Source organism: Molossus molossus, unplaced genomic scaffold, assembly GCF_014108415.1.
Source record: "Molossus molossus isolate mMolMol1 unplaced genomic scaffold, mMolMol1.p scaffold_m16_p_8, whole genome shotgun sequence".
NCBI lineage: Eukaryota > Metazoa > Chordata > Mammalia > Chiroptera > Molossidae > Molossus > Molossus molossus.
This window is the reverse complement of record NW_023425402.1, coordinates 47,679,333-47,704,628: the sequence shown is the minus strand read 5'-3', so window position 1 is coordinate 47,704,628 and position 25,296 is coordinate 47,679,333. Positions and strand designations below refer to the sequence as shown.

The window sequence follows — 25,296 nt, the reverse complement described above, 5'->3', positions numbered from 1 at the left end:
GTGCCTGGTGGTGGTAAGCTAGGTTTGTGAGTAGAAGATATGGAATGAATGTTGTATCTAGATGAATGAGTAATGGGAAGCCTGATGATCCTCTTGACCAGAAACCTGAGCTTAAATCTATTGACAGAATGTTTCAAAGCCTTGATTTATTTACTGTTGTTTTAGATTCAAAACATTGGTTTTCATGGGCATTTCAGTCTAACGCAATGTCAACTAATTAGGTCCCAAGTAAAACAGCTGCCACCAAAGGTTTATGTTACCATAGCTTGCATTTAAAAAAGTCAAAATTTTGAGAATATGGTTAGTTCCAAAGTACATTTTTGATAAACCAGCCTGAATGCTGCATTGTGGATAACAAGGTTAAATAAAGGTTCTAATAAGACAAACAGCGACAATTTAAATAAATCAGATGTTTTTGTCGAAGATTACTCTGTGATTTTCTCCAATTATTCATGACATTTCACCCATTCATATTGTGATCTGCTTTAATAGTGGAAGGAAAAAAAAAAAAACCTTGTCTCCTTGTTTATTCTTTGTTCTCAAGGAGATAAGCTGTTTATAAAGATGTTATTTGTTATTTAAATCACTTTTACTGAAGTTGTTTATTTCCTTGTTTCAGTTTCTAAAAATATTGCAACAATTGTAATGCTTCTTAGAGACGTCTATTCAATTCAGAGTGATTTGTACTGAAATTCTTTGCTAAATGGGCACAGGTGCTGATATATATAACATGCTAGAGTGAGTTAAAACTAATAAATGCTTTTAAAAAAAGATAGCAGAGATATACTTGTCAACTTTTGAAATCTGTGATTAAAAACATTTTTGACCTTAAGTCTCAGTTATTTGTAAAGGCCTACCTTTATACCTGCCAATTAATAAGTATTTAATAGTAGTAGTAATAATGATAATAATAAATTAGATAACACCAAAACTATAAGCAGAAAAATTGCATAATTTAAATCCAGAAATCTGCTTCTTAGAAAATGCCCTTTAATTATTTTGCAGACTTTCAAGATCATAATTATTACATAAAAGTAATTACATTAAAAAATAATTTACCTCATAGTAAAGTATCAAATTAAAGCTGAAAAATAGTACTTGTAAACAGAATTATATTTTTAAGAAAATTGTTGAACAGCAAAAGAGGAAAATAAATCTACTGCTTCTCTCTCTGCTATGCATAAAATTACCTCCAGAATAAAATTTGGTAATTTGATACATAGAAGTATAGCATAGAGCTTTATATTACATGTCTTGCATATCAGTCTATAAACCTAAACTATGCTTATCCTAGGTAATCAACAGAATTGATGTCTGAAATAAAGCCAAGAGGATTTGATATTTCAAGGGATAGTTGATTATTTCTAAGAACTAAAGCTTCAAAATCCAGCTGAGTTGATTTGGTCTAAAGAAATGAAGCCTGGTACCATAAATTATAGTATGTGTTCCTGCTGAGTAAGCCCTGGATACTGCAAACTCAGATCTGTGGATGCACATCTCTCCCTTTGAAGTTGATGAGAATTTCTTGGCCTAAGTGAGATACATGCTGGGAAAATTGGGCCCTTACCATTGGTGTGTATAGACATTAGAGGTCTCGATACTGTTATCATCCGATCCCTTAGTTTTCTACAGTGTTGGTTTTGGCAAAAGATACTCAACTTTGTACTAAATCCTTCTTAAAGTAGATATGCCCAATGACTAAAAGGTATTCAGGTTTTATCATCTAGACTCCAGATTCTAGAGAGTCTAGATTGAGAATTACTCTGTTTCTAGTAAACTTGGGTAAATAAAACTCACCTTAGTTTAAAATTTATTCAAGCAATTCCCCAAGGTGTCCATTTGAAAACAAAACAAAATGTAACACCCAGCTTATTCCTTTGAGGTCTAGGCTAAATCATGACTAATTCTGAGTGTAGTCACCTTGTACAAGTACTGATACTTATAAACAAATGAATTCATATAGTTTTATCATTCCATCTTTGAGTTTTGAAGATTGGCTACATTTTAGACCAACTTTAGTTCCTCAGTCTATGGAAATGAAAAATATTTGGTCTATTTGATTGCCTAGTCAGGGATGAGGAATGACTGGCCCACAGGCGGTATAAGGCCCATGAAATCAATGCCAGCTGACATCACACGCCTCACCAAAGAGAAGCAGTTCCAGCCGTCACATTAGAGGTGAGTTTATTAAATGTTTGACCAAATACAGAAGGCTAATTTTTTTTACTCCTCACCTGAGGATATTTTTCTATTTATTTTCAGATAGAGTGGGAGGGAGGAAGACGGGGGGGGGGTGGTAGAGAAAGAAACATCGATGTGAGCGAGACACACATGGACTGGTTGCCTCCTGAATGACCCTGACCAGGGCTGGAGACGAACCTCAACCGAGGTACGTGCCCTTGACTGGAATCAAACCTGTGATTCATTGGTCCATGGGCCGGTGCTCTAACTGCTGAGCCAGACTGGCCAAGGCTAGAAGGCTAATTTTTAAGTTGATAATTTTGCGTGGTCCGAGAATGATGTTATCAATATCCAAATGGCCCATGGCAGAAAAAAGGTTCCTCACCCCTTGATGCAATGCGTCATATCCCACTAACTAACCAACAAAACCAGATTGGTTAGAATCATCACTCAGTGGTAGTCAAAATTCTATTTGACGTGGTTTACTTTTTGTCTAGATATACATCTGATTTAAGGGCCATTTAAGGAACTATCTCATTGAATAGGCAAGTTTTCAGTTCCTGTTACTATTCAGTTAACTTCAAGAAGGGGTAATAGCTGTGCTACCTTGGGCTAGTTACTTACTTTATCTCTCAGAATTATTGAGTCTTTTTTTTTTAAAATATTTTTCTTTATTAATTTTAAAGAGAGAGAGAGAAGGAGAGGGAGAGAGAGATAGAAACATCGAAGAGAGAGAACATTAATCGACTGCCTCCTGGATGCCCCCAACTGGGGATTGGCTGGAAACCTGGGCATGTGCCTTCACTGGGAATTGAACCGGCAATCTCTTGGTGCATGGGTTGATGCTCAACCACTGAGCCACATGGGCTGGGCATTGAGTCTTAATATATGAAGTGGCTGGGTTAAAATCAGAAAATCTTTAAGGTCCCTTGAGGATCCAAAAATAATTTTTTGGATTCCAGTTCAAGATAGTGATGTAGGAAATCACGTAATCTATAGCTACATATAGAAAAATTTACTCTAAAAAGGATTTTTCTTACTAAGTCTGGATATTCATCTACGTTATTTATTTTTCTTTGGTAATGATGAATACTATATGCGTGTGCAATATTAAACCTAGGACATTCTTGGAGTTGTCCTGGAAATATTGAAATTCTATTACTAGTCTGGCCAGTGTGGCTCAGTGGTTGAGCATCGACCCATACACCAAGAGGTCACCGGTTCAATTCCCGGTCAGGACACATGCCCAGGTTGTGGGCCAGATCCCCAGTGGGGAGCATGCAGGAGGTGGCCAATCAGTGTTCTTGCTCATCAACATTTCCATCTCTCCCTCTCACTTCCTCTCTTTAAAATCAATAAAGGAAATACAATGTTTTTAATAAGTAAATAAAATAAAATTTAATTAATAGGTAATATAATTATTTATATTAAAGTGATTGTTTTTCTAATTTTAAAAAAAATATGAGAACACAGGAAATAGAGGGGAGAGGAAATGAGATCAGTTTTCCCAAAATACTATATATGGAGGTTCATGAAAACAAATGAGACGCTTGATAAATTGCCTGTGACATATTTTCTGGGTCTAAATCATTTGAGTGATATGAGATAGTAAAGTAGGTAGGAGCCAGATCTTGATTTTCTAAAGATCTATAATAAAGAAATTGTATTTCATTCTGTGGACAGTGAGGAGGCATTACACATTTAGAGCCTGTGATGGGATGTGGTCCGATAGCTCACATTTTTAAAAACAACTCTGACAGCAAGATGGAGCCAAGGAGAAAAAGACAGAGCCAGGTAGGAGATGACTGCATGAGCCTAGGAAAAGAGGTGGAAGAAGAGCCAATGATAGTAGATGGGTTTAAGCCATATTAAGATGATAAATTCAATCGTATTTGATGAAAGATTGGAACTGAGTGTGGAGAAAAAGAAGTTTATTGAAGAGAGCTCCCAGATTACAAATTTGCATGTGAAGTTGGGGGAGGTTAGAGTGAGTTGGGGGGCGGGGGTTGCTGCTATTTTTAGAAGAAAGATGGCAGAAAGGTCTTGTGGGAAAATTATATGAGAAAAGCCTCCCCCTTCTCCCTTCAACATTTGGGTAAGGAACATTTAAGGAGGAAATATGTAGGTAAATACATACATATTATCACTGGGTTCAATTTTTTTTTTTTGTTCAGATGGAGCAGGAGGGAGAGAGAGGGAGAGAGAGAGAGAGAAACATCGATGTGAAGGGACACATCGAGTGGCTGCCACCCGCACGACCAACCAGGGCCGGGGACAAACTGCAACCGAGGTACGCGCCCTTAGCGGGAACCGAACCCGGGTCTCTCTGTACCGCAGGCTGACGCTCCAACCGCTGAGCCAAACCGGCCAGGGCTCAATTTTTTTTTTAAAGGATATCCTGATAAAGGATATTCAAAACTGGAAAACAAAAAGAACAAGTTATTTTTAATCTGTTGTAGAAACTAAGTACAAAGGAACTAAATAAAGATTTGAGCATTGAATTTGTCTTCAAATAGTGTCGTTGGCCAGTCTCTAGTGACAAGTTAGACAATGTTTCAGTAAAGGAAAAAAAATCATAACTTTTGTTAGAAGGGAAGCAAATATATAAATCTTACTTATTAGAAGGAATAGATTGCTTGCAACAAAATCTATGTACACTTTATATAAATTTATATCACCGAGGTAGGTATATCTTAGAAGTTATATTTTTCACAGTTAATTAGGTATCTAGGCATATTTATTTAGCTTGTAGAAATATACAATTTAAATTATGTTTTTGGTTAGGGATCTTTAAATACAAATGTTGGAATTAGAAGCTAGATATTTGGCTCATCATTCCTTATGTAGCCTAAGTACCATATTTCTTATAGCTCTACTGTGTTTCCTTCTTAAATTAGAAGAACCTGCAATTATGAAGGAATGTGTAATACAAATAAATGAATAAATAAATACTGTAAGTGGAAAACAAGGGCTCTTTGGTTGTGTTCTAATTACTTCTGTGATATTGTAAGATGGTGTTTTTATTCACCTTAAAAATGGGCTCAAAATATTAGCAGTATCACTGATATCATGAAGCAGGTATTCTGCTTTTTGACAGAAAGACTACAGCAATAATACATTTTGTATTTTTATTAAGATTGCTCATTCAGTTATCCAACAAATATTTATTGAGTGTCTTTGAACCTAGGCATTATTCTAGGCCTGGGGGATACAGCAGTGAACAAAACAGACACAAATCCCTGCCCACGTGAAGCTTAAAATCCAGAAAGAGCATTAAGAACAGATATGTTAATAACTTGATAAAGTGTCTATTATGCTAGATGATGGTAAGTGTTGTGGAGAAAATAGAGCTGGAAAGGAAGAAAAGAAGGGCTGGGTGTGATTGTAATTTTTATAGGTGAGAAGGTATCATAAGGAAGTAAGGACACGAGGAAGTGAACCAGGTAGGTTCTTGGAGGAATACAGAAAGAGAGGTTACGCTGGGGACAAAATCAGAATCCAAATACATTTTCTGACACCTATTTTCCACTGACCACTCTCTTTCCCACTTCCTTTATTATTTGTTTTATTTGCCTTTCTCTGGATATTTTCAGTCTGGTTTTGTCTTTGAGATTAGATGCCAGAACTTGGTACTTTAGTGAGATTTTAAAATAAGAACAAGCACTGGCAGATTTGGCTCAGTGGTTAGAGTATTGGCCTGCGGTCCAGAGATACCCGGGTTCGGTTCCTGTTGGGGGCACGTACCTTGGTTTCGGTTTGTCCCCAGCCCCGGTTGGGGTGGTGCGGGAGGCAGCCACTCGATGTGTCTCTTTCACATTGATGTTTCTCTCTCTCTCTTCCTCTCTCTCTCTCCCACTCTGCCTGAACAAAAATGGAAAAATGTCCTCGGATGAGGATAAAAATAATAATAATAAATAAGAACAAAATAATGCTAAATTTCTTCTAGGGTTATTTTTTGCTTTTTAAATTTGTTTTAGCAATTGCAGGAACAGCAGTAGCACAGAATTGATGTTTTAATAAAATAGTTTACAATGCCTAGTTAATTAGTGTTCTGGTCACAATGAATTCTCTTGAACACAACATATGTAAAGGTAAGTTATTTCCCTGGAAGTTATCTTGTATCTGTATTCAGTCAAGTTCATTTGCCTCATTTCTGCCCACTTGCACAGCCTTGTGAAAATCTCCTTTAGATCTTCCTGCCAATTTGGCATTAAACTATCCATGAATACTTACTTCATTTTCATAATTATGAAGCTGTTGGAATCTATGATAAAAGGTAATTTTATTGAATAAGGCAAGCAGTTGTTTTCCCAGAGCAAAAAAGAGAAATGTACCTAGAAAGTCTTTTTAGTTGATAAATATGTAAGGCAAAAAAGAAACAGTCTGATTTTTCAAAGGGTGTTTCACAAAGTGTCACACCAAAAATTAGTAACACTAAAAGAGATAAATTCACATAGCATGGAGGAATAGTTTATCATATCAGACAATGGAATTAAAGATAAAAATCAACTAGTAAATGTAAATGAACTTATTTTGAAATATACAATCAAAATAATTTTTCCATAAATGATTTGACAGAGTTAGTAGAGAAGTCTTCATTATTATACCATGCTCTTCTCTGCTTTTCCTGTTTCTTTGGAATCACTCTTCTATTGTGGACAAACTGTCTTAACTTCTTAGAACTCTTTCTAGCGAGTCTTCATTTAGTTTCCACACAACTGAAACTTGGCTTTCTCCTTCCGGCACTCCAGACTTTCTTGCCTGCCTGAACTCATTCACTCTGCTCCCTGTTCTTGGAAGGTCTTCATCTCCTGTTAAAAGTAAACCTTCTTAGCCCAGCTGGAGTAGGGTTTGATCCCTGGTTGGGGTATGTATGGAGGGCAGCAGATCAATGTTTCTCTCTCCCTTCCTTTCTTTAAGCATGTCCTCCAGTGAGGATTAAAAAAAAAAAAACAGGCCCTGGCCAGTTTGGCTCAGCGGTTAGAGCGCTGGCCTGGGGACCACGGAGTTCCGGTTCGGTTCTGCTAAGGGCAGGTACCTCAGTTGGGGTTTGTCTCCCACCCGGTTGGGGTCGTGTGGGTAGCAACCGGTCAGTGTGTCTCACTGTGTCTCTCTTGCATGGATGTTTCTCTCTCTCTCTTCTCCCCTCTCTCCCTCCCGCTCTATCTGAAGATAGATGCAAGAATGTCCTCATGTGAGGATAAAAACAAAAAAACAAAAACAGAAAACAAACTTCCAGATGGCCTTTCATATTTCCCAAAGTGCTTTTCCATTGATTTCACAACACTTGGTAGAATCTTTTTCTCTTTCTTCATCCTTTCTACTGGATTGCCAGCCTCTTCTGGACAACTTGTATTCCCAATACACTTTTCATGGTGCCTCAAAACATTTTAAATAAAAGTAGGGCAAGTCACTTAGAGATTCCTCCTTGGATACACTAACCCATGGCCACTCCCTTCACTCACTGTCCATCTCAGGCCATTGGCTTTCCCATGTCACTTGTGAATTCATTCAAAACGTTTGAGCATATGCCATACTGAAATGATTTATTCTATTCTAATACAGAAAACAAAAAGTTGTGGGGACACACTTCAGGTACTCTGTCAAAGATGAGCTAAACGCTGGAGGCAAAAAAAAAAAAAACCCAAAAAACAAAAACGGGGCTACCATTTAGGGAGGTGTGTGTGACCAGGTAACAATATTTCCTTAAAATACCAGGGCCCATTGAGTCACCTATGTTTTGTGTAGGTTTCGGAAGCTCTCTCAGGTACGCTAATAGAAAAAGGTTCAGGGTGGTTATAAGTCATACTCCAGTTTCAATTTCTCGAAGATGTTTTGGGTTCCTCTGCATCCATCGCTGAGCGCAGAAATGTCCCTCCCACCAAGCCTACAGCTGCCCGCCCCGCCTCGCCTCGCCCCTCCGCTTCGCCCCGCCCCTCCGCTTCGCCCCACCCCCATCTCGCCCGTCCTCAGCACCGTCGCACTGCACGCTGGGAGTCGTAGTGCCGGCTGGCAGCGCCCAAAAGGACGGAAGGGCACGGGAGGCTAGCCCGCCCCCTCGCTCCGAGAGGTCGGGTTCCTGGGCTGCTCCCTTTCGTTTTCTCGGGCGGAGCCTTCCGTGAGCACCGCTGGATTTGTCGGTGCCACCGTCTCTCTTCTGGAGTTTCAATAAAGTTTTCCTTTTCCTCCCGGCCTTGTACGGAGCTCAAGATGGCGGCCTCCTGGTCGCCCTTGGTTACCCTGCGATTAGTGCAGAGCCGGTTGAGAGGGAGATGTGTTGGGTGCGGAGCCTGGGCAGCTGCTCTCACCCCTCCGGCCACCGCCCCTGGGAACCCCTTTTGGAAAGGTCAGTGACTGTGCCATGAGTAGGCCGAGTCGACTGCCTATGACCGGGCAAGCCTCGGGTCAGGCACCCTCCCTCCTGGTTCCACGGTTTTCGAGCTCTCGAGAGGAGTTTGTTTAAGCCTCTCTTGCTCTTCTATTACTGTCAGTTTATGAAGTAGCCTTGAGCACTAAGGGAGCTGGCCCAGAGTGTCATTTTGAGGGTCGGAGGTCGAACCAGAGTTAGTTCCCTTCTGGCTGTTAGAGAGCCCAGGTGAGCCCAGGTGTGGGAGTGCCTGGCTAGAAGGGATGCTAGTGTGTGGTTGGAGCCAGGAGACCCTTCCATCCTGCGCCTTCCCAAGCTGTCCAGCCTGGTGACCGGGCACTGGATCTAAAAGCCAGCCTGGGACCCCTGGGGGACCTCTGGTTCTTGGGATTCTGGGAACACGCATCCACAAGCATTCGCAGATTGAGGGATAGATTCTTTGATTCTTTTCAAGTCACTAGAAGCTTTAGTGGGGTATATTTTGTCACGAGGCTTGCTTCATTAATTCAATTGCTATATGTTCATGAATGAACGCACATAGATTTTTTAGTAACCAAGCTCACATGAGTGCTAATTGTACTGCTCTATTTCATTAGTCTGGCTTCTCAAACTGCGGGCTTCTCAAACGCAAGGACCCCATAATTTAGCACAATGTTTGGTGGTCAGAAGTGTTTTTTGAAGGAAGGAAGGAAGGAAGGGAGAGGGAGGGAATCTTGTCTTTCCCATCCACATATGCTTTTTCTCATCTCCAAGCACCCTCACTTATATATCTTAATTGATTCTCATTGGCTAATTTAGTTGAGACTCTTATCAGTCTTTGTCTATTATCCTCAAGAGAACTGAAATGAATACTAGAAGTAGTAAGTCACCTTAGGTTTTTCTGCAAAGTTTAGCATAAACTTTATAATGAAACATGCTGGTAGCATAAGGTTTGGATCATAATAAAAACTTTATTTTTAATTTTTGGAATAAGCAATAAAAGCAAATGATACAAAATTCAAAAAATACAAGAAGGAATACAGTAAATGTAAGACTCTCTTCCACTCCTTGCTGCTAGCCACTTAGTTTTCCTCTCCAGAGGCAACCTCTAATAGTGGAGTGGTTGCTCATGTATTCTTCCAGAGACATTCTGTTTATGTACAAGCATATGTGTATATAAATATAAATACATGTATATAAATGTTTATAACAGAAGTGGAACATACTGTGCACACTGTCCTGTTCCTTTCTATTATTTTTTATTTAGTATATCTTGGAGATAATTCTATACCAATAAGTATAGAACTGTCTCATGTTTTAAATGGTTAAAATAAAATTTCATTCTATGCATGTACTATAATTTATGAAAAGTAAGATATAAGGAACATTATCTAATGACACATAAAATTTACTGAGTGCTTATTCTGTCATGCAATAAGCTGAGTGCTCTCTAAATATTTTATCTAATTCTTTAAAAAATTTTTTACAAATTGATTTTAGAGAAGAAGGGAGAGGGAGAGAGATAGAAACATTGATGAGAGAGAACATCGATTGGCTGCCTCCTGCATGCCCCTCACTGGGGATTTGGCCCACAAGCTGGGCATATGCCCTGACTAGGAATCGAACGCACGACCTCTTGGTGCATGGGTCCGATGCTCAACCACTGAGCACACTAGCTGGGCTCATTTAATTCTTTTTATTTTCGTTTTAGGGATGATGAATCCAAGGTTGCAAAAGTTCTATGGCTAATTGTGGGTTCAAGTAAAGGCTGCACTTGGACTTACATCTGACTCTAAAGGCTTTGCTATTAACCTGTACTCATTACCTCCGATACTCAAAATTTAGCTGAGTGTGGAGATTTTATAACGCAGTTATGAAGATCTTCCCTTCTCCTTTTTAAATAAGAGGAACATTTAAGTTGAAATGCTATTTAGTATTTAGAATCTCATTTACAAATTTTTCTATCCCTTTAAAAAATTATTTTGGTTATTTACTATTTGCCTTTTAAAACATTATTTTGGTTATTTACTGTTTATATTTGATCTACATTATTTTCAAGTCTACTATTGACTACAGTGTAATGTGAGAGTAGCATTGGCTTAATGTTAAAACAAGGAAATAGGTAAAGGAGAAGGAAAAGAAAGAGGAGAAAGGAAGAGCATATGTCCTCTTTTAAAAAAAAAATTTTTTTTTGTTTTGTTTATCCTCACCCAAGGACATTTTTCCATTTTTTGTTCAGATAGAGTGGGAGGGAGGGAGGAAGGGAGGGAGGGAGGGAGGAAGGGAGGGAGGGAGGGGCAGAGAGAGAGAGAGAGAGAGAGATCCACGTGAAAGAGACACATCAAGTGGCTGCCACCTGCATGACCAGCCAGGGCTGGGGACAAACTGCAACCTTTGTATGTGCCCTTAGCGGGAACAGAACCGGGTCTCTCTGGACTGCAGGCCGATGCTCTAACCTCTGAGCCAAACCGGCCAGGGCTTTTTTTTTTTTTTTTAGCATTTTCTTAACTTTGTTTTTATGTCTCATCTATGCTTTAATGCCAGCCCTGGCTCCAAGATATTTTGGAAACTGGAACGATAAAAACTTTAAGGGTCCTAAAATGCTGTTCATCAAAATCACCTATCTGAATCACTAACTTAAACTTTGTAAGAAATACAACATTATGAATTCTATTTTGGGATATGTGTATTTCCATTACTAAGATTATTAAAAGTTTGAAAGTGAAATTCTTACTTCTGTAATTTAAGTATATATGCTCAATTTTGACTTCACTGCCTATTTTCTTTTAGATTTAAATGTATCTTCATTTAATGTAATAGTTGTTCAACCTCCCTATAGTTACAGAGAAGCATTTTGTTAGAAATCAGAATGGCCATGGTGAGGGTGTTAAATACTGCAAAATTGCTAATTCAATTGAAGCCTAGTATTAAGTGTGTGTGTGAGAAACTGAATGAAATTTAGTTCCAGCCCTTGAATAGCTCACAGTCTTGGAAGGGAGATGAAATTACAATAGCTAATATTTATTGAGCCCTTTCTTTGTTCCAGGCAGCCTGCTAGCAGTTTCTTTCTCTCATAATTTAATCTTCATAAAAACTTGATATATAAAATTATCTCTATTTTATAAACAAATAACCAGGTATGGCTACCCAACTGGGATTTGAACCCAGGCATTTTTGCTCCAGAACCGCAAACTTAACCACTATGGTCTAGCTCCTTACCATAACAATGGACATTAATAACACCATGATCTAGGCCCACCTGAAGTGTTGTAGGACTACAGAGGAGAAAGTAGTTCTGCTTGGAGCTGGGAAGGTTTTTAAAACAAAAGTGTAGAAGTGGGCTTTACGTAGCTATTATTGGTTTATGGTCCTTCAGCAAGAGCAGCTAGAGATGAAGCTCAGAAGGTGGGCTGGGATCTGGTTAGAAGAGTCCTGTACACTATAGGAAGATTTCTAAACTCAGTGGGATGCTGTTGGATGTTGCTTAAGAAATGAAGTGATCAGCCTGGCTGATGTGGCTAAGTGGTTGAGTGTTGTTGACTCATGCACCAAGAGGTCGCTGGTTTGATTCCTGGTCAGGGCACATGCCCAGGTTGTGGGTCAAATCCCCAGTGGGGTCATGCTGGAGGCAGCCAATCAATGTTTTCTCCCATCGATGTTTCTATCTTTCTCTCTCCCTCTCCCTCTCCCTCCCTTTCTCTCTAAAAAAAAAAAAAAAATCAATAAAGGAAAAAAAAAAGAAATTAAGGGATCAGATCTGTTTTAGCATGATTACTTAAAAACAGATCAGGAATATCTGGATGGGGGAATATTTGGAAGCTGGATGATTATTTAGTTATTTATTTATAGAATTCTATCTAACCACTTTGATAATGATTTTTTTTTTCATCATGAAAATGTTTTAATCAGTTTTCTGCATTCCTCTTATGTTATGGAATCATAGAATAACAGAATGATGATGCATCTAACAACCTGAAAAAGTCTGTGCTCTCTTCGGTCAGATTTCCTTTTAGACAGTGTCTTAATCTGCTTGAGCTGCCGTAACAAAATACCATAGACTGGGTGTCTCTTCTCTACCCTCCTTCATTCTGATTCCATGCTCTGCAGGGAAGCCCAGTACTGTAAGGTTTCTTCTTGAACTTGCCTTGGCCCTGGCCAGTTTGGCTCAGCAGTTAGAGCATTGGCCTGCGGTCTCGAGAGACCCAGGTTCGGTTCCCGCTAAGGACGTGTACCTTGGTTGTAGTTTGTCCTCGGCCCCAGTTGGTCGTGCGGGTGTCAGCCATTTGATGTGTCCCTTTCATGTCCATGTTTCTCTCTCTCTCTCCCTCCCACTCTACCAGTCTCGATGTGGCTCCTTCTTTAATTCCGTAGTTGTTGAACTTCCATTCAGCTTGATTTCAAGCGGTTTTGAATGATGGTTTTTCTGTAGTTTAGTTGTAACTTTGATGTGGTTGTGGGAGGATGTGAAACTGCATTTGCCTACGCTGCTATCTTGACCGGAAGTCCTCTGATAGTGATTTTTTAAATATATGTTTTTATTGATTTTTTAGTGAGAGAGAGAGAGAGAGAGAGAGAGAGAGAGAGAGGTGAAAGAGAAACATCAGTCAGCTGCCTCTTGCATGCCCCTCACCAGAACTGAGCCCACAACCTGGGCATGTGCCCTGACCAGGAATCAAATTAGGATCTCTCAGTCCATGGATTATGCTCAATCCACTGAGTCGTACCGGCTGGGCACTGGGTGATTATTTAGAAGGAAGTTGTAGTAGTACAGGGAAGAGTTGTTTGGGGCCTGAATTATTGCCGTGGTGAAGATGGAAATCAGGACAGCAAGGGAGGGAATTCAGAGACACTGCTTTGGTAGAATTGACAGACTTCAGGGGAGACAAGGAAAGACAAGAGTTAAGATCAATTTAGGTTTCCTACTTTGGGATATTTAATGGCATCGCCATCCATCTATCAAAGGAAACAACATACACAAAGTAAGGCCAAAGGCATTTTAGGGGGAGATCCCATTTTGAATTTGTTAAATTTGAGGTGTTTATGATGATTGAAGGTAAATAAGTCTAATTAGTTGTTTGAAATGTGGTATCTTAGACTGAAAAAGGAAATCCGAGGTATTGAAAGCCATGAGACTAGAACTAGCCTGGGAATATTTGTAGAGTGAAAAGGGAAAATGGCTGAGGATGAGTCCTTGAGGAAAACTGACATTTTATGAGCAGAAGAATGTGACCTTGTTGAAGACCAATTAGGTCATAGAAAAACTGGGAGAGAAGCCAAGGAGGAAAGTGTTTCTAGGTTTTCTGAAGCTGTAAATTAGCATATCTGAAATTCTATTTTATTTAAGCTAGTTTTAGAATTTAAGTTTATTTCATAGAGGCAAGATAATATGAGAATCACATTTTGTGGTTTCTTCTTATTATAGTGTCCTGTATCTCAATGTTATATTTTCAGGTGTCTCTATTAAGTGATGATTTATATATACCTTTAGCTCCACACTCTCTTTTTTAGCATATGTACATAGGAGATCTTGATTAGATATTAATATGAGTAGAATTAACCCCACCTCAGCCACATAGATTGATATAACTTATTCATAGTATAGATTAGTGGTTTAGAAAATGGGCTTTGGGTATTTATTACCCAATTAGATGAAGACCCTTATATGAAATTTCATGTTTCTTGGATCTTCATTAACCTTTATTATTATATTAGAAAAAAATGTTCATACCTAACTTCATGATAATGGTTTCTTTCAATTAATTTTTAAAAAGCATAGCACAACTTATTATATAAGCCTAGCTAATGCCCTAGATGTAGTTCTGGGGTGGAGGGTGGGGCAGATGAAATAGGGTGAGTTTGAGAGTATAAGTGATAGAAAGGAATTTTAAAGGTCCAGTAATGGATTATTGATCTACTGTTGATTATCACTGCTTCATCTCTCAAGAGCTTCCTTCTCTTTAAGTAAATAATGAATGTTTAAATGGAGTAAAACTATTTTGGATTTGTCTTTTCACAAAATGTCCCACAGAAGTAATGGATGTCAAGGGTCTAGAAACTGGTAGTTCAGTCTTTGGGCCCAGTGCAGTAAGATACTCTATAAATTCTCTGACAAAAGGTCATGTAGCCTCAGCTTGAATACATGTAACACTTGTTTTCCTACGTCACTCATATTTTCTCTGACCTGTGACTAAGACTTGTTCCAGTTTCTCTCTTCAGAGCCTTTTGAATATGTCTGTTTCTGCTATGTTTTATCTTTCTTCCCTAAGGTCCTCTATTGAGGTCCCATTTCTGCGCTTGCCCTACTGGAGGTACCTGATACTCTAATCTCCAGGATCTTTTTTTTCTTTATAACCTCTTTCCCTGTCCTGGTTATCCCTTATTTCTTCTCTCCATCTAGCTTATCCTAGAAGTTACTTTTTCAATACATTATCCATATTTTTAATCAGGTTCGATAGTTCTCAATAATTTTTAGTTGTTTCATAGCTTCCTGATGCAATTTATATCTTAAGTGTAACTCCTGTAAGATTCCATTTTAAAATTCTCATTTATATATGTGTGTGAGGGTATAAAATTTAAAAGAAATGAAAATAATGAATAGATGTTATTTTTCTTTATCTTTTGAAGGAAAATAGATCTCATTATCAAAGAGTGTATGAACAGGGTGAATGTTAAGGACTTACTCAGTATGCTAGGCCATGCCTGCAATTACTTCAGAATGGCTTTATTCAGATATTTAGGCAGTATTTTACTGATTTGTTATCATGAAATTTAAAGTACTATTTTTTCCTTTTGTAAACTTATACATATTGTCACTTTTAAGGTTAATTAGCTCCCCAATGAAAAAAATAACTAGCAAGCATTTAGTTTTAATTTTCATAATTTTGCTACTTAAATCAAAAGCAACCTTTTAAAGCTCCTAAATCAGCCTTTTATAAATAAGGTAAATCATTTTGTGATACATTCCTTGATGATGGCTTATGTTGTTTTTCTAAAGAAAGAGTTTTATTAAGATTTGATTTTCTTCTATTCTGCACTTTGTTTTTTCATCACTGAATCAAACATAGAGCTTTAATGTTACTGGTAAGTCTGACTTTTTGGGTCATTGCAGTTTTCAAAAAAGCAGCTGAATGTTTATTTTTGGGTATGATTAGAACATAAGAGATCATAAACAGGCTGTCTTGACCTTAGCATGGCTTCTGTCATTGTAGGGGAACATTTCTGGTCAGTGGCCACTGTTTATAGTTTGTTAAAATCCACACATGTACAAGTTACTCATTAATAATTGTGAACACAGTATTTGAAAGGATGTTTAATAAATATGCATTAAAAATCTAATTACAGTAATGAAGTTTACAGCTGAAAATTTAATCCAGCCCTTTAGAAATATTAAATGTGCTTTTCCTGATTGTACATTTTTCTCACAGCAGTTGGGTAAACATTTTAAACTGGAAATCTCAATTTATTATATAGTTTTTATTTCATTTAACTGAGCGTGTTCTTTTTGGCAACGATCTTCTTTCTTTTTGTGAAGAAGTGAAGCTCCTTTTATTCCATAACTGTTACTTTGAAGAATTTTGATCAGTTTTATTTTAGGACTGGTGAACATATGGGATACCACATGAATAATAAATGTAACCTGAAAACTAGATTGCAATATCGGTTTCATACTATTGCACTAGATCAATCATTTAATTTGGTATTTCCATTTTCTCATCTGTAGAATGAGATTTATTATCCTAACTACCTTTCTTATATGTCATTTATGAGGCTCAAATAGAATTTTATATGAGAAAGTCCTTTGAAAACTATAAGAAATGTTATATAAATGTGGGGCTCTGCTAGAAGTAATTGAACTATTAATACTGAAATGCTAGACTGGTGGATTCTAGGCAGGGAATAGAAATGGAATAAACTCAACTCTATATAGAATTACTTAAACCATTTTAACTGGGTGAGGACTCACTTATGTTAACAGTGGCAAAGGGCTCAGTTTGATTTCCGTGCTTTCAATTCTAGAAATGCAGTTTTGCAAAGGGCCTCTGTAGATAACCAGGGATGATTTTTGTTCTGGATGTAACTACCTTTTCCCTGGATAGTCCGAACATCTACAGGTTCTTAGAAAATACAAATTACCACTTTCTTCATGACATATCAAAGAAAGCTGTTGAAATTTTATTTTATAGTATGCAGGTGAGTCACTAAGGTAAAATATCTTCATTTAGTAATTTACTGCTTATTTATACTGTTTTCAGAGAAACTCAAGAAGTTGTGAATTATTTTCTGTGCAGCAAGATATAAAGATAACATTTTATAGAATCATGGAATATTAGAGTTGAAGAGGATCTGTGCGTCATGCTATCAAATGACATATGGGCATGTAGTTTCTGCTGTAAGATTTTTTTTTTTGAGGCATCCTTTTCATCTTTGGATAGCCCTTCTTCAAGCAGGCTGAAATTTGAGCTTTTCTATAACTTCTCCCCACTTAATCTTGAATCTTTCCCCAGGCATAATATATTATTAACTCTAGCCCTGATTGCACTATGACAGCTCTTTAAACTTATCAAAACTAATGATATCTCTTTCATTTATTTACTCATTTATCAAATTATTGGCTGCCTTCTTGCTCCAGTTCTATTTGGCAATCATTAAGATATCAAAGACATATTTATCCCATTCATCATTCATTCATTCACCTGATTATTTCTTGGTGCCTTCTATATGATGGACACACAGTGCTGGGATGTTATGTCTCTTTTCAATGTTCGCTCTCCCCGTCTTATCAGTCAAATCAAACAATGTGATTTAAAGGTCCTTGAACTACCTCCCTTTTTGAGATTACAATGTGCTTTCTGCATGTCACCCTGAAAATCTGCCTCCTATATCTCAATGTATTTCTTTAGATATGTCTGGTTAGAGCAGTATTATAGGCTACCTTTTCTGTGTCCTGTTGCATTAATTTTTGGTGGCCAAATCATATTCATGTCTCATCTTAAGGCTACTAGGGCTATTAAGACAGGTCTTTCCAGTTTGTATTTGATTAGTTATTTTTTCTATTTAAAAAATAAATTATTTTAAATTATAAAATACTATATGTGCATAGTAGAAAAGATAACTTCTGTTAACTTAATTTTGTTTTAAAAGTATACTCATAGACATTTTTTCTTTTTCTTTTTTTAGAAAGACAAGTATCACTTGATATCACTTATTGTGGAATATAATGAACAACATAAGCTGTTGAGCAAAATAGATCTAGAGACATGGAAGTAGGGAACAGATGGACAAACCTAGAGGGAAAGGGTGTGAGGGGGAGGGAAGAGATGAACCAAAGTACTGATATGCATATATGTATAACCAGTAGACACAGATAACAGAGTGGTGAAGTCAGGGGGGTGGCGGGAGCTGGGAGGAGGGTGTCAATGGGGAAAAAAGGAACATCTGTAATACTTTCAATACAGGTAAATTAAAAATAAATAAATAAATAAAGCATACGCATAGATAGAGAACAGACTGTCAGCTATCAAAGGAAAGGGGAGTTGTGGGGCTGGATGAAAAAGGTGAAGGGATTAAGCAAAAAACCCCAAAACAAAACCAACAACTCTTAGACACAGAAAACAGAGAGGGAAAGGGGGGTGGTGAGAGGTAGACGAGAGTATGGGGATAATCTAATTTTTAAATTGTCTTCCAGTTGTCCCAGTGTCTCTTCTTGAATAATCTGTTGCCTCCTATTGCTTAATTCATTTATTCAAGAAATATTGTGTGCCTATCATATGCGAGGCATTGTAGGTGCTAGGCATATGGTGAATTAAATGGGCATGGTACTTTCCCTCTTACAGCTTGCAGTCTAGTTGAGATGGATAGACGTAAAATAAATAGCAAATATATAATTTACAAGTTGGGTGATAAAAGAAAAGAATGGTGATAAAAGAACAATGATAAAATTTGGTATGCTTTCCTCTTTTACTTGATGTTAAATTATTCCACAAAGACTTCTTTTTGGAATGTCTATGCTGTTGATTGATCTTTTGATCATAGTGTTTTAGATTTATTTTCACATTTGGTAGGCAAGATCCCTCATTACTTTGCTTCTTCATGATTTTCTAAGGACTTTAGATTAGGATTTTAGAGGAACTGTATTTAATCTGTAAATTAATTTGTCAAGAATTGACAATGTTATAATATTGTGCTTTTCTTTCCAATAACATTGTGGGCCTGTTTTTCCAGATTTTAACTTATGCCTTTGAGAAAGATTTTAGTTTTCTTATATAGGTCTTACAGATGGATTGTTAATATTCTTCTTTATTCTAAACTTTCTGTTGTAACTATAACTGGGATCCTTTTCTATTATCTATTATGTTTTCCAATGGTTATTGGTAGTATTTAGAAAGATTGAAATATAGCCCTGCCCAGTTTGGCTCAGCGGTTAGAGTGTTGGCCTGCGGTCCAGAGAGACCTGGGTTCGGTTCCCGGTAAGGGCATGTACTTTGGTTGCAATTCCTGCTAAGGGCATGTACTTCGGTTGCAGTTTGTCCCCAGCCCTGGTTGGGTCATGCGGGTGGCAGCCACTCCATGTGTCCCTTTCACATCGATGTTTCTCTTTCTCTCTCTCTCTCTCTCTCTCTCTCTCTCTCTCTCTCTCTCTCTCTCTCTTCCTCCCTCTCCCTCCCGCTCTATCTGAATAAAAAATGGAAAAATGTCCTAGGGTGAGGATAAAAAAAAAAAAAGAAATATATTTTCAGTATCCTTCGTCTTTGCTTAGGAGGAGGCATAAATAAGCCACTGCATTCTTTAAAACTCACAAGTGGCTTCCTGTTGTCTTCATGATCAAATTCTAACTACACATCTTTGCAAGGCCCTGTGTTACCTGGTTCCTTTATATTTCAGCTCAACTCTTGCCCCTCTGTTCCCTCCACTTGATATCTCACCCATACTGAACTTGTTTCATTTTCTTTAGTGTGCCATATGCTCGTGCCTCAGAGCCTTCTCTCAGGCTAATAATGCATTTCTTTCCCTTCCTTCCCTGGCAAACTCCTGTTCATCATTTTGCTCTGAGTACTACTCCTCTTTATCTCCCTAACCTGTGTTACTGCTTTGGTTGGGTGATCTCATAGCATGCTCTGCTTCCCTTTCCTATGTACCTCTTTTTATTAAAGTTGTTTTTGCAATTGTTTGTATCTCCCCCAGTGCACTGTCAGTATTTTTTGCCTTTAAGTAAATTTTTATTTTTCAGTTACAGTTGGCATGCAGTGTTAGAGTACAATTACAGTGTCTGTCTAGCTCACCACTGGTTGTACTCAAAGTTTTTAGCACAGAGCTTGCACTCTATAGATGCCTTATAATTATTTGTTGCATAGTGAATTCTTTTATTAAATAGGTTTTCAGTAGATTCTTTTCACTATAATTTTTTTTTTCAGAATGCCCAGCTTTTTAAAATTTATTAATTTATTTTTGTTACAGGTGTTTCTCTTTTTTATCCATTGACACCCTCTTCCTGATCCTGTCCCTCCCCCTCACAGTATTGTTGTCTATGTCCATTGGTTATGCATACATGCATATAAGTTCTTTGGTTTATCTCCCCCCCAATCCCTTCTCTGAGATTTGTCAGTCTGATCCCTACTTCTATGTCTCTGGGTCTATTTTGTTCATCAGCTTATTTTGTTCATTATATTCCACAAGTAAGTGAGATCATGTGATATTTGTCTTTCTCTGATTGGCTTATTTCACTTAGCATAATACTCTCCAGGTCCCTCCATGTCATCTCAAAGGATAAGAGATCTTTCTTTCGTACCGCTGCATGGTATTTCGTTGTGTATATGTACCACAGCTTTTTTCTCCACTCATCTATTGATGGATATAATTAAGTTTTTGAACCTAAATACACCTTAAGTTTTATGTCTGTAGTTCCATTTAATGTTTGTAGCACATCAACATCATCTTGAATCATGGTTATGACCCATTGTTGATTATTCTCCCAACTTTGTGTCATCTTTGTATTTGAGTGTCAGGCCACTATGTCTTCATTTAGTGCCAAGTATATTAATATTTTGTTCTCAAAGCTCAAAGACATGTACATAAAACTAGTTTGTCAAACTTTTTGAAAACCATCTATGTGGCATATAAGGGTTTTAGTTTGATATGGAAAAGAATTTCATCTGACACTTCAACTATGGGCTTTCAGTAGAGGGAAAGAGCTGTTGCTGCAGGTGGGTGTTGGAAGAGGGCAGAGGCAGGTTGATCTGCAGTGCCGGCAGGGCAGAGCTCTGGCAGGGCTGAGGCCCGTGGAGACGCAGGGGAGCGGGTTGCTGGTAGCTCCAGGAGGCTTGAGTACTTCAAATCAGAGGGCCTGAGAGAGGTTTGTTTTGATTCTCTGTTGCCTGGCTGCCATGAATGGGAGCACAGCCTTCACTTGTGTATAGTATTATGGTTGTTTTAATGAGGGGGACATCCTGAGGGGTTTGGAGTCACTTAGCTTGAGATCCTGACTTGGCCATTCACTTAAGTTTCCTAACCTTTTCAGGCATTTACGTTTTCTCATTTGTAAAGAATAATAACATCTACCTCACATTATTTTTTGAGAAGTAAGACAATATATAGAAAATGCTTTTTGTACTTTGGGTACATAGTAGGCATTAATTAGTTTTCTTTTTATCTTTCAGAATTTTGTCACTGATGAATTTTCAAATGAATCAAAATTTTGCAATGAAAATTGTGAAAATGAATATAAAGCATGTAGCCTTTCTAGGTTACATAAATGCCTCTTGTAGTCTGTTGATTTCACGTAACTTCCTTAATTATTCTATTGAAGTAAACACACATAATGCCTCATAATGCCGTAAAGTAGATTTGTCACAAATTGTAGTGAATGTTTCTGGGTATACAACTCCTTAGAAGGAGTACTGCACAAAGATAGTTTTCTTTACTTTGGAAACTTTAAATTTGTATGATAGTGTGTCATCTTGGCATATATTCAATTCTTTCCTTTAATCGTAGGCTATTTTGAGCTGAGAAATCATTACAGAATGTTTTGAGTTGAATCCACTTTACTGACAAGTTGTAAAGATTCTGCACTTTAAACCACATCTTTACTGTTTTAGAGTATGAAGTTGGAGATGGGTTCTCAAAAGGTTTTAACCTCCAGTATTAAAACAAAAAACTTTAAAGATGAATAACATTTCTTAAAAAGAAAATGCTTACTTTCTTTTGAAACAATCTGGTCTACTGTTTTGCTTAAGTCTCTAAAGAATATCTCCAAAATATTCTTAACTATCTACCTATGTGTAGAATTAGAAATCCGTTCCATTTTAAAGAACCTAAGAACACAAAGGTCACATATCCCCCATGTTATTATCACTCTGGCTCTATGGAAACAGTGTCAGTATAATTAAGTTTTATGGCATATATATTAGGATTCTCCAGAGAAACATAACCAATAGGACGTATATACATTTAGAAAGAGATTTATTACAGGGAATTGGCTCACACAGTTATGGAGGCTGACAAGTCCCCAGCTCTGCAGTCAGTGAACTGGAGACTCAGAGACCCAGGAGAGGCAGTGGTGAACCAGGGGAGCTGATAGTGTAGTTCTAGTCCAGAGACTGGCAGGCTGAAGACCCAAGAAGAACAGATGTTTCAGTTTGAGTTTAAAGGTAGGAGAAAATTGATGTCGCAGCTTAAAGGCATTCAGACAGGAGGAGTTCCCGCTTAACTGGAGGTTCATCCTTTTGTTCTGTTCAGGCCTTCAACTGATTGGATGAGGCCCACCCACATTAGAGAGAGTAATCTGCTTGACTCAGTCTAAAGTCAAATGTTAATCTCATCCAGAAACACCCTTACAGACACATCCAGAATAATGTTTGACCAAATGTCTGGGCACCCCATGGCCCAGACGAGTTGACACATAAAGTTAACTATCACAACATGTATCAAGACGATGATTGTCCTCCATGTGGCAAAAACATTCCCCCTGATGTTCTTAAGATGCTTGCAGTAGTCCAGGTATCCCTACTTGACATGTGAAAGTACAAATGCAGGGAGGAGTGAGTTCCTATCCTGGTCTCCTTCTGAAGAGCCCTGGGGAAACGGGTAGAAACTGATTTTCCCGTAGGCATCATTGCTAGGATATTGATCAGGTTCTCAGTCGCTATGGAGAATGACATTACTGTGATTGAAAGTCAAATGGTGGAGTCAGGAGATGGATCAGAGTATATGTATGACTCTAGAGCCCATCTTCCTTCCACTGTTAACATCTTACCTCCCTGTTGTACCTGTGGGTATAAGTGCTGGCTGTGCTACTACCTGGCTATGGGAATATGGACAGGTTACTTAGCCCCACTGTGCCTTAGTTTCTTAAGCTTTAAAGTAGGGACGATGTTGGTATTTACCTCATAGGGTGGTTGTGAAGATTAAACGAGTTAATGTTTGTAAAGTGCTTAGAAAACTACCTGGCACTTAGTGAAAGTTAGCAATTGCTGCTGCTGCTGCTGCTGCTGCTGCTGCTGCTGCTGCTGCTGCTGTAATTAGCTACATGATCTTGGTCAATTTACTTAACCTGCAATGCTAACTCTCTGGTCCAAATTACAGACATCTCTCTTTTTTTTTTTTATCCTCACCCGAGGACATTTTTCCATTTTTTTGTTCAGGTAGAGTGGGAGGGAGGGAGAGGAACAGAGAGAGAGAGAGAAACATCGATGTGAAAGGGACACATCGAGTGGCTGCCACCCACACAACCAACCAGGGCCGGGGACAAACTGCAACCGAGGTACATGCCCTTAGCGGGAACCGAACACCGGTCTCTCAGGACCGCAGGCCGACGCTCTAACCGCTGAGCCAAACCGGCCAGGGCATCTCTTAACTTATTATAGTTTTCTATCTGGTCTCTCTGTTCTGCTTTAAAAATAAATGTAATAATGGCTTTATTGAGATATAATTCATGTACCATACAATTTACCCATTTCTGCTTTCACTTTGCCTTCCTACCATCTTACTTTCTACAGAGTAATCTTTTAAAAAAAGCAATCACATTACCTCCCTGATCAAAGCCTTCCACTGTTCTTAATTCTACTTAAAAATCCCACAATATTTACCATGGTTTATAAGACCCTGCATGATCAGGTAGGTCTTGGCTCTCCTTTCCAGGTTCATCTTGTGACAGACTCTACCTTATTCATTTAAACCAGCCCCTTAAACCTTGTTTTCCTTGCGTTAGAAATATGAAGCTTTTTTTCATTTTCACTTTAGGGTTTTTGCCAGAGTTCTGGCCTCTGCCTGGGAGGTTCTTCTCCCAGATTTTCTTCAGCCCTGACTCCTTTTGGCATTCAAGTGTCAACCTAAATGTCACTTTCACAGGAAGTCTTTTCCTCATACTATAGGAGTTCCCGGTCATTCCCTAGCATAGTGCTTCTCAAACTTTAACATGCATATGAAACACCTACGCATTTTGTTAAAAATGTAAATTTTGATTCAGACCCATGAGGTGGGACCTGAGATTTTGTATTTCTGTTTAAGCTCCTTGGGGATGTCCATGCTGTTGGTTAGAGGCCTTAGGATATTACTCTTATTTTATCACTACCTGATCCTTTCTTGCTTCTTCATTTAATTTATTTTGTCTGAGTTCCCCTTGACTGGAGTGAAGGTGCTACAAGGAAAGGAATTTATTGTTAAAGTTTTTTTCCACTGGTGTCAAGAACAGTATCTGAGATTTAGGTGATTCTCAACATACGTGAATGAGTGAACACATTTATCTGTGTTTTTTTGTTTTAGTTATTTATATAATAGGATTATTGTGAGGATTAATAAAAATAATTATGTTAAGTTACCTGACCTATCCCTGGTGCATAATAGGTGCTCAATAAGGGTGAGCTGCTATTAATAAACTTTCCTTCTAAAACTCTTAAGTTTTGACAATTATTTTTATTTTTTATTATTTATTTATTTTTTGACCATTCTTTTTAAAACAGTGGTTCTTAACCAGTTTTTGTTAACATATTTTATTAAAAATCTGAAGGCGGCTTAGTATATTTAGTGATCTTTTCTCAGGGAAAAATACTCAAATACACAAATATACACACATAGTATTTTCTTTTCTTTCTTTATAATTTTTTTCTTTATTGATTTCTAGACAGACAGGAAAAGAGAGAGAGAGAGAGATAGAAACATCGATGAGAGAGAACATCAATTGGCCACCTCCTGCATGCCACCCACTGGTGATTGGGCCCTTAACCTGGGGATGTGCCCTGACTGGGAATCGAACTGGTGACCTATTGGTGCATGGGTCGATGTTCAGCCACTGAGCCACATCGGCTGGGCAGTATTTTCTTTTAATTTCAGAAGGTTGCCAAAACCTCCTCCCTGCCCTCTAACCTGCCATGGAACCTAACTCAAGATCTTGTTTTTTAAAAAAACATTTGTATATAACAATTCTTAGTGCTATTAGTAACAGTTTGCCTTTTTCTCATTTCTTTTATTCTTGTGCTTTTGAGTTGCCTCTTTGTTCTGCATTAAGGCTACCATGTACCATTAAGAAGAATATAAGTGTAAGTTATTATATTATTTATTAATGTAGTGATACCTTTAAGTAGAGCATAGCATAGAATGCAGAACTTCAGAATTTTTTTGTTCCAAACTTTTGTCCTAAGATGAAAACTTAAAACTTGGGGGATGTTCAGCCCTGGCTGGTTAGCTCAGTTGGTTAGAGCATCATCCTAATATGCCAAGGTTGTGGGTTCAATCCCCTGTTGGGGCACATACAAGAGACAACCAATGAATGCATTAAT

General features: G+C 38.0%; 1 protein-coding gene across 9 annotated transcripts in view; it reads left to right on the top strand.

Moving 5' to 3' along the window:
- AFG1L (AFG1 like ATPase) overlaps nt 1-25,296 on the top strand; it is a 193,854-nt gene that overhangs the window by 16,789 nt on the left and 151,769 nt on the right. For 5 of the 9 annotated variants that reach the window (XM_036249270.1, XM_036249271.1, XM_036249268.1 and 2 more), the window contains exons 3-4: nt 2,069-2,178; nt 3,865-3,975. The exons of 1 other annotated variant lie outside the window; for it this stretch is intronic. Coding sequence is in view for 2 of the 8 variants with exons in the window: in XM_036249262.1 (XP_036105155.1) it covers nt 8,392-8,527 (136 nt within the window). In the remaining 6 variants the exon portion in view is untranslated. Of the gene's footprint in view, nt 1-2,068; nt 2,179-3,864; nt 3,976-8,209; nt 8,528-16,864; nt 16,917-25,296 lie in introns of those variants that run through there. 3 more of the 9 variants (XM_036249265.1, XM_036249262.1, XM_036249263.1) reach the window with 3 other exon arrangements.